Raw genomic sequence first — 12,834 nt, 5'->3', positions numbered from 1 at the left:
TTTCCTGGTGGCTGCCTGTGTGGATGGTGTGGGGAAGTGGGTTTCCAAGTCCCTCCCTCTTATTGGTTTAACGAGGGGAGGGAAGAGGGAATTGGTTGTTACAGGAACCAACACAGAACTGGAGAGTCTGGCCAGTGGGCTGGAGAATGGAGACCCCGGTGACTGGTAGGGTTCCCAGGGGTCCGGTTTTGAACCGGACAGCCTGGTATTTGAGCTTTCTGTCCAGGAAACAAATTGAGAAAATACCGGACATATAAATGTCTGGTATTTTCTAATTAAGTAAGTTTTAATATTATCATGAGTATCAGTACGCAACTACGCAGTAGAGAGGAGGGAGGTGAGGCCAGGGCCAGGGCTAGGGCCGGGGCCGGGGCCGGGGCCGGGGCGGGATGGAATCCCTGGGGCCAGATTTGCTCTTGCGCCCCGCCAGGGCCATGCACAGGATGGGCAGCACCCCGGGATCTGCGTGCACCCGGGCCAGTCCCGCCGGCCAGTTCCTCCTCCACTCCCCTCCCAGACAGCCCCGCTCCCCACTGGCCGGTTCCCCACAGGCCAGCCCCACTCCCCCCTGGCCAGCCCCACTCCCCCAAACCCTCTCCCGGCCAGCCCCACTCCTCACCGGCCACTTCCCCCCCGGCCAACCCCAATCCCCCCAACCCTCTCCTGGCCAGCCCTGCTCCCTTTGATCCCCTCCCAGCCAGCCCTGCTCCCCCCAATCTCTTCCTGGCCATCCCTGCTTCCCACCGGCCGTTCCCCCACCCTGATCTCCTCCGACCAGCCCTGCTCCCCCCAACCTCCTCCTGGCCAGCCCCGCTCCTTTCCCGGCCAGTCCTCCCCCCAATCTGAGATCAAGTGTGTCTGGTATTTTTTTTAAATCATCTGGTACCCCTAGTGACTGGTGACCCCAGCCCAGACAGTAGAGAGAGGACCCCAATGACCTATCCAGCTGGTTCCAGCCCATGAGGACAAAGGACAGATGAGGGGAAAGAGAGACAGAAAAGAGAGGGGCCAGGGCAAGCTTGTTTACCAGGACAGAAGACATCGACAGCCATAGGACGGTTTGGGGCAGCCACCCCAGGCCCTGTGCCACCCCAGGCCCTGTGCCTTTGGGGTCTCTGTAGTGACCGCCAAAAACATCCTATAGACAAGACCCATGGCATTACATGGTGCCTGGGGCCTGAACAGGGGTGGGGCAGGGCCTGCAGCGGGTGGGGGCCCTGGAAATTAGGACAGCCATGGGGTTTGGGGGCAGGGAATATCAGAGGCCCAGATAGGAAGTGCTCAGGGCGCAGGATAGGAGGGGGAACAGAGCACCCAGAGCCCACCTGGCTTCAGGGAAGACTCAAACATGCTGGCTGTGTCTAGACTGAAAAGTTTTTCTGCAAAATCAGATGATTTTGCGGAAAAACTTGCCAGCTGTCTACACTGGCTGCTTGAATTTCCGGAAAAGCACTGACAATCTAATGTAAAATCATCAATACTTTTCCGGAAATACTATGCTGCTCCCGTTCGGGCAAAAGTCTTTTTCCGAAAGACTTTTGCCCAAAAGGGCCAGTGTAGACAGCATAGTAGTGTTTTCCGAAAAAAAAGCCCCGATCACGAAAATGGCGATCGGGGCTTTTTTGCGGAAAACCGTGTCTAGATTGGCCACGGACGTTTTTCCGCAAAAAGTGCTTTTGCGGAAAAGCATCCTGCCAATCTAGACGTGCTTTTCCGAAAATGCTTTTAACGGAAAACTTTTCTGTTAAAAGCATTTTCGGAAATTCGTGCCAGTCTAGACGTAGCCGCTGTGCTGAGGGAGGCCAGGCCTACCAACCCTGATAGTTTCTATGCTGTGTTCAGACGCTAAATAAACCCTCCTGTTTTATAGCTGAGAGTCGTTTTGGTCTGGAGAACAGGGCTGCATTATTCCCTCTGGGAGTGCAGGCTCAAGGGTCCAGGACAAGTGCACTCCCTGAGGGGGCCCACAACAGAAACAGGCATGCTGGGGGCTCAGAGAGGTGCAGTCCAAGGAGTTAAGGGGCTTAACTCCCAAAAGAGAGTGGCCCCTGAGAAGAGGCTGTCGCAGGGAAGGGGGTTCCCCCAGAGGCTGCACAGGGTCAAGCATGGGCACAAATCTGCAACAGACAGGCTACCAATAATCTCCAGGACTGATAAGGTAGCAGGAGAGGCTCAAGGATTGATAATGCTGGAAGGGAGCCAGGGATGCTAAGCAGGGCCCAGGAAACCCTTCTGCCAGGGAAAAGGCAGGTATCCAGTTCCCCACCCAGAGCCAGGCCGCTCCCTCCCACAGCCAGGAAGAGAACCCAGGAGTCCTGGCTCCCAGCCCCTCCCCGACCCAACCTCCAGCTCTGCTCTAACCCACCACCCCTCACTCCCCTCCCAGAGTGGGCGGGGGACCCTGCCTCCATCCCAGCCCAGGGTGGGCCTAGGTTGCCCCTCCCATCCCATGCTCCCCCCACCGGAAGTGGCAGGAATTCCCAGCCCCACGTGACCCTATCTGGAATGTGGTGTCGTCATCGAGGGGGTCCATTAAAAAGTTTTTGGGGGCAGGTGGGGGAGGGGGAACTTTTCCGGGAAGTTCGGAGCTGGCTGGATCCGGAAGCTCTAGGACTCTTCCCTGCGAGCCAGGGACCCTCCCAGCGGGGCAAGACAGGAGGCGGTGGGACCCCCCGCCGGGATTCCCCCTCGGGGTTAGGTAAGTAGCGGGTCCCTCCTCCCCGCAGGTATTCCCCCACGTGACCAGAGACACCCCCTCCTCGCACCTCTCCTCCCCCCGGGCACCCACGGGGGGGGGAACCGGAGCAGGCTGGAGTAAGACCCCCACACCCGTGGGAATCCTTCCCAAAACCAGGACTATGAGGCCAGGTGCGAGTTACATCATCCCCCCCCCCCCCGCGGCTACCAGGGCTGCCCCACACCCCTCCCAGAGCTGGGGAGAGAACCCAGGAGTCCTGATTTCTCGCTCTTCCCCCTCTAACCTCTCTACACCACTCCCCCCACAGGTCCCCGAGATGTCCGGTCCCACCTGGCTCCCCCCCAAGCGGGCAAGTTCTTCGGGGTCTCCCGGCGTCTCAGTCTCTGCTCCGGCGCTTTGCAAACCCCAGAAGAAACATGCCACGGGCCCTGCATCCCCCCGGTTGGCCCCCCAGGAACAGAACGGGGAAGGCATGAGTGGGACGGGCTACCAGCCAGAGGGCCCCGGTAAATACCTCCCCCTCCCCCCATGCCCGATGGGTCTGATCCAGGTGAGGGCAGTGGATGCCTGCCTGGGTTGCAAGGGAGCAAATCAGAGCAGAGGGGCTGGAAGCTCACACTCCTGGACTCTCTCCCCAGCTCAGGGAGGAGAGTGGGGGCTGATGGTTAGAGCAGGGGGACTGAGAGCCAGCACAGAGCAGGAGGGGTCTGACTCCTTTTTCCCTCTCTAGGCAGCCTCTCCCCCCATCATCAGGATCCCAGGGGGCTGGCCCCCCTGCTTTCTAGCTTTGGCCCCCTGGCTGGCTCCCAGCATCATCACCCATCTGTCTCTGGGGCCAAGGATGAGCGAGGCCTGGGGGCACCGTGGGGGGCTGCCCTGTCTGCTGCACGAGGATACCACATCCAGGTAGGAGGTGGAACAGGAGGGAGGATGGGCCAGAACATGGAGTCCTTGTAAAGGCAGGACTCAGGGTGAATTTCCTTATGTGCATGGCATTGGAAGGGCATCCCCCCAGCCCGGAGCACCCCTCAAAACCTCTCCTAGCCCTCAGGGATTTGAGGTAGTAGAGGAAGTGGGAGTAAAAGCTCTCCCATAGGGTGACAGCACAGTATCCTTGAAGGCTTAATTTTCCCATAATTAATCTGCCTTTGTCATAGGGGGCACAGGAGAAAGTGCCTTCCTGATCCTGCCCATCTCATGCCCTAGAGCATAATGCCCGATTTTTGTTAACTTGTGGAACTGCCTGCCACTAGGTCAGCAGCTGCACTCTGTGATTCCATCTTGCAAATCTGGACTGTACCATACAGCCCCCCTATCTCTACACTCTAATCTGCTGTCTGTTTCCTTAGGGATCTGCCCTAGATCCAGGACCCCACCGCCCTTCCAGCATTGACGCCCAAATAGATTCACTCACCCATATGCTGGCAGATATGGAGAGCACCGGCCCCCAGCGCCAGGGAGAGAGGCAGGTAAACAGCCAGGAGGCTTTGGGGCGGTGGTTTCATTGGCACAGACTTTCCCACCAATGAAATGTCAGCCCTATGATCACTTCTTTCCAAGTACCTTCTTGCCCCTCTCCTTGCCATCATATGGCAACACCAGTGCCCAGCATCTCCAGAACCACTGGATCCAGACTCCACATGATGCCATTGGAAAGCAAAGACCCAGAACTTCCAGGTGGTATCAGCTACCCATTTCTCCTTCCCCCAGTTCTCCAGGTATTAGCCACTGGAAATTACTTTCCAACCTACATCCTGCGGTAAGGGAAATCAGGATGGTACACAGGAGTCACATTGGGCCTCTTTTAGTTCCTGATTTCTCCTGAACCATTGGGCATAGAGATGTCATGTGCTGCTGGAAAGCTAAAAATCCAAGCTTGCTAATGGAGTATGCCACAAGCTTTCAGCTTCGACGGTTTGTGCAATATTGATGGTTTTATGGGACCATTGTTGATGTAGCCAAAGTTGAGCGTTAACTTGCAGTCTTGGTGGGTTCTTTGGGGAATGATGGCTCTTTTGATGTGTTGAGGGTTGGGGTGGGGAGCATTTTGGGGTGAGGTGGATTTGTAGGCTAGGGAGTCATTAGATATCCCCCCAAGTACAGCAGGGATCCCCAAATCCTCACCTATCTGCTTCCAGATGTCTGTTTCATCTTCTCCTTTCGTCTCCAGAACTTCGACTCTGTCCCGTATCCATCAGCAACTGCCCCCCCACAACCTGGCGCCCACAAAATGCCCAGCCCTTACAAGCCAGGCTCCTTTGCCCCACCCTGTGCCTCCAAGAGCTCATCATATGGGCCGTTGCCCCAACCTGCCACCTCAATGGCTCCCTCCGGGCCAGCTCCCCCATATGGGGCTGGCTATCCATGGATGCTGCCTGGGCAGAAGCTGTATCCACAGCCTATGCCTGCATCCTACACCACGGCCTCCACATCAGCTGGGCCAGCCTTCAACATCCAGGTCAAAGTTGCCCAGCCAGTGTTAGGCTATGGTCAGCCGAGACGCCGGGCTGAGCAGGCTTATGCACCCCCATCACCCGGAGCTGGCCGTGGGGCCCAGTACGGCTCAGAGCCAGGTGGCAGGGGGGTGGAGGGCTGGTATCTGGAGCCTGGGGGCTATGGCAAGAGGCTGGGTGAGGGGGAATGCTATGAGGCAGGAGGGCTGGCGAAGCCAGGAGAGGCATCCGGGACTCAGTACCAAGCTGCTGTGGGGACTCCAGGAAAGGAAGAGATGGCGGTGTCAGCAAAGGTGCCCCCTGGTGACAGAGGAGGATACCAGCACCAGGTAATGTGAGAGTAAATGGGCCCCAGGGGCATGAGGGGCAGCCACACATGTAGGTCCTCTGGGACAGGAGTGGGGGGCTGGTGGGTTAGAGCAGGAGAGCCTGGGAGCCGGGATTCGTGGGTTCTGTTCTGCTAGGGATCATCCCAGCTCCTGTGGGGTGCTAGGGTGGGGGTGGGGAATCAGTGTATGCGAAGCCTCCAGCCAAGGTTTCCTCCTCTGTCCCAGACCCCCCTGAGACGCCCGGAGGAGGAGCTGGATAGACTGACCAGGAAGTTGGTGCATGACATGAACCACCCACCGGCAGGGGAGTACTTCGGTGAGCAAGCTGGGGGGGGCCTCTGAGTTGGAGAGTTGTGGGGTGGGTCACTTGGGGAGGGAGGAGGCAAGGGAAGGAGGAGGCTGCTAGAGGAGCTGAGAGCCATGTGTGACCCTCCCCCCCCAGGTCGCTGTGCCCGCTGCGGGGAGAACGTGGTGGGGGATGGGACGGGCTGTGTGGCCATGGACCAAGTATTCCACGTGCACTGCTTCACCTGTGCCACCTGCCATGCCCGCCTGCGGGGCCAGCCCTTCTACGCCATAGAGCGGCGTGCCTACTGCGAGGCCTGCTACGTGGTGAGTGCCAGGCCAAGACACCTGGGTTATCTCCCCGGCTTTGGGAGGGGAGGGGGGTCTGGTTGGTTGAGTTGGGTGCGGGGGCTGAATCCTGCCCCAAGTCTGTTCTGTCCCTACTGGCCACACAGGGACAAGGATTCTCTGTGTTGGCACCTGGCTGGTCGGGCCCATTGCTTCCCTCACTTCCCAGGTGACGCTGGAGAAATGCTCCATGTGCTCCAAGCCCATCATGGACCGGATCCTGCGGGCCATGGGCAAAGCCTATCACCCCCAGTGCTTCACCTGTGTCGTCTGCCACCACTGCCTGGACGGCGTGCCCTTCACCGTGGATGCCACCAGCCAGGTGCACTGCATCGAGGACTTCCATCGGTATGGCCCCTAGCCCTGCTCCACCGGCACCCTCACCCACTCCCCACAGCCCTGCTGGTGCCCCTCATTTCTGACTCGCAGCCCCTCACTCCCTCCCCATAGCTGCTTCCCCCCCAGCCTTGCTAGTGCCCTTCACTCCTGAAGCCCCTACCAGTCTAACCCTGGGCTCCCCTGATCTCTGCCACTCTGTGCACTGTAGGAAGTTCGCCCCCCGCTGCTCTGTGTGTGGAAATGCCATCATGCCGGAGCCTGGGCAGGAGGAGACGGTCAGGATCGTCGCTCTAGATCGCAGCTTCCACATTGGGTGCTACAAGTGTGAGGTGGGGGCTGAACTCAGATGCCTGGGTTCTCTCTCTAGCTCTGGGATGGGGATCGGGGGAATGGGGGGAAATGTGGGAGCCAGGACGCTTGGGTTCTAATGGACTCTCTTCCCCAGGAGTGCGGACTGCTGCTGTCATCAGAGGGCGAGGGCCGAGGTTGCTACCCCCTGGATGGGCATGTCCTGTGCAAGGCCTGCAGCGCCCGGCGCATCCAGGAGCTTTCGGCGAAGGTCACCACGGACTGCTGAGCCTCGGGGGCCTGGCTGCCCCACCGCTCACTGCTGCTTCCACGTGTCCCTGCCCTGCCTCATGTCTCCCCAGTTCCTGACCTGAGCTATGTCAACATCTAGATATTTGGGGATCCCACTGAACCCTGCTTCTTCCATCATTTGCGGGGCAGAACCTTCATTCCTGCTGCCCCCTATTCCTTTGCTGTCTATTCACCCCTCCATGCCCCCTTTGTCTCTTTACCTGGGGGGCCCCAGCCCACTTGCACCCCCACAATCCCTGCTCTGCCCACAGCTGTTAATTTGGGTTCCTTCTGCTCCAGCCCCATCTCCAGCTTGAGCTAACTGTGCCTCCCCGATTCCTGGGCCCCTAATGCCAACCAGGCTGGGATTGGCGGGGGGGACAGCATCAGGGCGGTTACATTGCTGTGATATGGGGTGGCTGGCTCTCTGGAGACCTCCATCCCAATTGGTACAAAGAGGGGTGGGGCTTTGTAACAGCGGAGGGAGCCAGCTGTCTCCTTTTCCCCTCCCACATTTCTCCCGGGCCACTCACAGCCCTTCTTGGTCCCACCTCCAGTTGTCTACTTCTCTGGCCCCTCCCAATTTCCTCTCTTGCCACTTTCCCTTTGCCCCTTCCCCATGGGTTGTCATTTCTCCTGGCCCTGCTCCCTTCTTGCTGTGCCATGGGAAGGGGGGGGGGGATCAAACAGGATTGTCCCTTCAGGGTGTGTCCTGCACCAGCCTTCCTCTACCAGCTGAGGTGTATCCAATTATAAGGGGGAGGGGAGTTGCCAGTATTTCTAGAAGGGGTCAATTGCCTCTTCAATCGGCAAGTCTCCCCAGTACAGTATTTCTCATGGGGGTGATTTTTCCCAACTCCAGGGGTTTCTCCCCTCAAATGCTATGTCACGGTTTCTTTGAGGGACACGGGGGCTGCACTTCTCCTGGAAAAGCCGATACCTCACTTATTTTGGGGAGGGCCCTTCACACCCTGAGCTGGTCTCATGGGCCGAGTGGAGGGCAGATGATACTACACCATTAACAACCCCCAGCTGGTGTTACAGGTGACATCAGGATGTGTGGGTTCTCTCCCTGGCTCTCAGAGGGGAGCAGTGGAATAGTGGTTAGAGTGGGAAGGGCTGCAAGCCAGGACTCTTGGGCTGGAGGAGAAGGTTCCTTCATCACCACTAATTTCTAATGCATGCTTCTCTGCCTCCCTTCTCTGTAAACTTCCCTCTCCCTTTCAGAGGGGGGGGCCCGCTGGATTAAAGATTTTTTTTTCACTCCTGGCAACAAAGTGGTCATGTGTGCTGCCTTCCTTTGTTCAGAGGTGTTACTGGGGTTCCCTTTGCAGCTCTGGGAGCTGGTGGGTTAGAGCAGGTGGGGTGGGAGCCAGGACTCCTGGATCTTCTCCCTCGCTCTGGCAGATGTGTGGGGGTTGTCTCTTGCTGTGGGAGGAAGCTATAGCTGGGGGCAGCCAGGCACTATAACAGACCGTTAGTTGGTAGGTGTAAGGGTCCATGTAGAGACCAGCAACTCACTGTGCTTGTGTTTACAGTTGCACTAGGGAAGGTTCCAAGGCCCAGATGTGTGTGGTCTGGTCTGACCTGTACCTCCTAGGCTAGAGTCCTGCCCTGAAATCTTCCCTCCCACAGGTCTTCGAAGACAATGTCCCGTCTCAATGTACAAATCACCAGCGGGTTCATTTCAGTCAAAAACTGATACCTTCTGTCTCCCCTGAATTAGCCCAGCTTGGATGCCCCGCTGTTGGCTCCCCTGGGATGTTTTTTCACTCAACCAGGGAGTCTTTTATTACAAATCTTTGGGATCAACTCACTCCTTAATCTTAAGCTATAAATCACTGATGATCTTTTGAGTCTGTCCTGGATTTTTTTAATACTCCACAAGGCTCTTTTCCATCTCCAATTTAGCCCCTTTCTCCATTAATTGTGGGCATTAGAGCCACCTCTCTGCTACCGCTCCACATGCTCCAGTTGATCTGTCCCAGGAGCACATTCACATTTTTAGCCACAGCCTAGCACTAGCAGCTCCTCCTTCAGCTGCTCCTCCATCACAACACCCAAATCTCAGGGCCCCTGATTCCCAGGATAAAAGACCCTAACCTGTATCTTTAGAGCCCTACGAGCTGCAGATATCCACTTTATATCCATTCTATTTGCAACCATGGATGTGGATATCTGTAGCTCACTTTTGCGGAGGTGGATACAAGTTTTGTATCTGCACAGGGCACTGAGTATCTTTGTTCCTAGATGTCTGTCTGCCGTAGTACATTTAAAGACAAACTCATTGTCCTTAATTCTGTGAGCCATGGAAGTCGTTGCATATCTTTTGCTTCCCTTACCAATGTTCTACAATTCCTCCCTTTTGCTTTATATTGATCTGTCCTTTTTTCCATGCATTACAGGCTCCTCTTTATAGCTGCCTTCCTTTTCCCCTTCAAACTGGGTCAGGTTTTTTGTAATGTAGCTGGCTTCTTTCCCCTCCAGTGTGGCCCATAGCAAAGCTTTCTTAAACAACCCCCAAGTTGTAGTTGTGGTTTTTCTGATCCATTCAGATTCCTTCCTGGCTGATTTGGTGACTGATGGATTTCAACTTTGGGAAACAGCCCTTGTGAAGCACTGCAGGCACAGCTGTGTAGGAATGTTGGTTTGGATTGCGTTCTCTTAGTTGCAGTGAAGTCATGAAAGTGTGCACTTTCAGCTGCTACTCATTTTCACAAATGGGATTTGGCTTCTTTTTGGCCAGCCGGCCATAAGAGACTTTCCCTATGGTGGCTGTCTTGCTTGTCACATCTCTCATGGGGAATTGTTCGAGAACGGAGAGCGTGAGACCTCAAACTGGTGGCATGCCGCTCAGTGACCCCCAACTGTGCCCATGCTGGCGTGTTTGGGGGTGATTTGCTGGGATGATTGCATATACCAACAAATGAAGCCCCAGCACTCCCATTCTGATTCCATTGCTTTCCTTGCCCCTCCTCCCCCCGACTTGTTCACCATGACTGAGGGGGAACAAGGAGGGGACCTCCTCACACAATCCACCATGCCTGTGGCTGCCCCTCAAGCCAGCTCCCAATGCTCCCCTTCACCTGTCCTCCCCATCCTCTCTTCTTCTCATCCTTCCTCCCTCCCTCCCACCTTTGGACCTTCTGCTTCTCCACCGCCCCTCGCCAGCAGCGCATTGGCTGGGCTGCCCCCTTCTGCTCTCTCCGGGAGGGGGGAGATGTATAATAGGCAGGGCTAGGGGGGATGGGTCACACACAAGTTCTGTTGCTTTCCAGCTTAGTGTCTGGTGGTTTGGTTTTGGGGGAAGCCTCAGCACCATGGGATACCTACTTTTCATCCTGCTCCTCCTCGCCAGCACTGCATTGCACCCTGGGAGCCCCATGCCTGCCAGAGCCCCCCATCCCCGTCTCCCCCACCTGGGGAGCCAGGTAAGCTTAAGGAGGTCTGGTCAGGGGGAGAGAATTTGGGGGAGCTGCAGGGACTGGGGGTCCTGCAGTGATTGAGAAGGGATGGAGTGGAATGGTGCTGGAGGTTAGGGGATGCTATGTAATTTGGGGGGCCTTGGGTGGCTACATAGAAACTAGAGTGCTCCACTGGGTGGTTGGGGTGCTGCATAGATTAGGGGGTGCCTCAGATATGATGGAGGAGCTGTAATAAACTGAGGGGTCCTGGGGAAGGCAAGGGGTATAACGGCTGCACCCCACAAGAGTTTGGGGGACCTATGTAGATTGAGCATTAAAAGTGCATTGGGGGCTGTGGAAAAAATGGGGGTGCCCCTGGTGTGTGACAAATTGGGGGTGGCAGGATTTGCATGAGGATTGCTCGAGGCTCTGCAGGAATTGGGGTACTCTAGAGGTGACTGGGGGTCTGCATAGATTGGGGTGTCCTGGTGAGCTATAGAGATTGGGGAGGTAGACTGAGGTGCCACGGGGCACTAGAGAACGTGGGAGGCTCCAGGTAGACTGAGGGCCAATGCATTGCAGGGGCTGCCATGGCAGTATACAAGGGCCATGCAAAAATTGCAGGTGCCTGAGGGGGTAGTTTGTGGTGGCTGCATAGACTGAGATTGCGAGTGCCACAGAGAGGAGGCACTGAAGGCAGAGACCCTAAAGAGGGGAGGCTGATGACCAAGGAGGGTGGTCAGATGGGGACCTTCTGTTTCCTAATCAGGATGGACCCTAAGAGGAGTCATGGGGTGGGCCGAGCAGTTTACCTTTCCCCCACTTCTCCCAGGTACCCTCCAGATGTATCCCAACCCAGCTCCCTTATTCCTCTCTTCTCCACTCCAGCCCGGAACTAGCACCGGCTACAAAGCTGGGATCTGGAAGGGAGGGCTCTGGGAGTTGTTTTGGGGTCTCCCAGTCAGGTACGAGATGAATTCAGCTTAATTCAGGGCTTACACAAAGGGGAAGGGTGTTGGATAGAGGTGGGAGTTGGGGACTGGGAGCCAGGACACCTGGGTTCTCGCCCCGGCTATGGGAGGAGAGGAGGGGCTGGTGGTCAGAGTGAGGGGGGAGGGGCTGTGTTCTCTCTGTGGAGGGAATTTGGGTGACTCTTGGTCTCCCCCACCCTTCCAGGCACTGTCCAGGACCCTGGTGCTAAGAGCCGTCTCTGGACTCCTCCGTGCTGAGCTGCCCCCGCAAGATGTGGCCACCCCTTGGCACCCACCCCCCACATCTCCCCGGGAGCGCAAGACTGGCTGCAAGAGCTTCTACTGGAAAACCCTTACCTCCTGCTAGTTCTGTCCCTGGGAGTCCCAGCCTCCTACCCTCTGACCCAGGGGGTCTCTATCGTCCCCATGTTGGGTGTCTTCAACTTTCATAATCCGTTCCCAAAGATGACAATAAAATAGCAGTTTGTGCTGACCTTCAGCCATCGTCTCTGGGGTCCCATCTGTTCCTGCCAATGGGTAGCTGTGGGGAGAACTCAGGAATCTGGGACTCCCATGCCCTCTGCTCTAACCACCAGCTTCCACCCCACTCCCGGAGCTGGAAAGAGAACCCAATTCTTGGAGGGGAATGGGGTCAAGTAGGTAGTCAGGGGCATGGGCTGGGAGCTAGGACTCCTGGGTTTTCTCCCTGTCTTTGGGAGGAGAGTGGAGTCTCACACAGCCACTTATGACCCCAGCTTTGTTCTCTTTCCCCACTAGAGGATGACCCCTCTCTGCCCCCCCATTTCAGTACTCTTAGTGCTGGTGCTAGGAGGGTTAATGGTGCTCATCCCAAACTTCCTGCTGCTAACTATGAAACATGATGAGTTTTTCCTTAATTGCTCCCAGCGGGGGAGAGGAGGGAGGGGAAAAGAGGAGAGATGAAGTCACAGCCTCCCCGCACCCCAATCCCCAATCTGTCTGCAGCTGAACAAAGCAGGAATCTGGTCTCAGCTGAGGGGCATCTCTGCCAAAGTGTCTTCTGCACTCCCCTCCCTGAGAGGCTGCCTCCCCAGTCCAATGATGGTGGCAGAATGGCACAGAACGAGGGCATCACACACCCCTCCACTTGCCCCATTCCATAGACTCCCCTCTGCCAGGTTATGGGGGGAGGGCTGCTGGGAGCCAGGACTCCTGGGTTCTCTGCCTGGCTCTGGAGGTAAGTGGGGGCTGGTGGGTCAGCGCAGTGTTTCTCAACCAGTGGTACGAGTGCCCTTAGTGGTACTTGAGAGAAGTCTGGGGGGTACGTCAACACAACTGACATTTGGAGAAAACTGAATTTTTGTTTTAAGTTTTACAGCACTTTATTATTTTTGTACTTTTTACACCCAAAAATTTCATCGCCCGCCCAGCTACGATAAAGTTGTTTAA

The 12,834-nt window shown here is 56.5% G+C and overlaps 1 protein-coding gene across 3 annotated transcripts; it reads left to right on the top strand.

Moving 5' to 3' along the window:
* Nucleotides 1–2,484: 2,484 nt before the first annotated feature.
* LOC102447536 (thyroid receptor-interacting protein 6-like) lies at nucleotides 2,485–11,905 on the top strand. 3 transcript variants are annotated; one of them, XM_075907738.2, is made up of 11 exons: nucleotides 2,485–2,698; nucleotides 3,006–3,204; nucleotides 3,429–3,604; nucleotides 4,048–4,167; nucleotides 4,869–5,480; nucleotides 5,706–5,796; nucleotides 5,923–6,092; nucleotides 6,283–6,461; nucleotides 6,661–6,781; nucleotides 6,898–10,462; nucleotides 11,612–11,905. In XM_075907738.2, exons 2-10 carry the CDS (start codon nucleotides 3,015–3,017, stop codon nucleotides 7,027–7,029), a joined length of 1,791 nt encoding a protein of 596 aa, XP_075763853.2. In that variant the 5' UTR covers nucleotides 2,485–2,698; nucleotides 3,006–3,014; the 3' UTR covers nucleotides 7,030–10,462; nucleotides 11,612–11,905. The 3 variants fall into 3 exon arrangements, with proteins under 3 accessions (XP_075763853.2, XP_075763852.2, XP_006112196.2); XM_075907737.2 differs by lacking the exon at nucleotides 3,006–3,204; XM_006112134.4 differs by lacking the exons at nucleotides 2,485–2,698; nucleotides 3,006–3,204; nucleotides 3,429–3,604; nucleotides 4,048–4,167 and adding an exon at nucleotides 4,174–4,416.
* Nucleotides 11,906–12,834: the final 929 nt, after the last annotated feature.

Source organism: Pelodiscus sinensis, chromosome 22, assembly GCF_052426305.1.
Source record: "Pelodiscus sinensis isolate ZL-2025 chromosome 22, ASM5242630v1, whole genome shotgun sequence".
In the NCBI taxonomy this organism is placed as follows: Eukaryota; Metazoa; Chordata; order Testudines; family Trionychidae; genus Pelodiscus; species Pelodiscus sinensis.
Note: the sequence above shows the minus strand (reverse complement) of the source record. Positions and strands in the feature narration are given on the sequence as shown.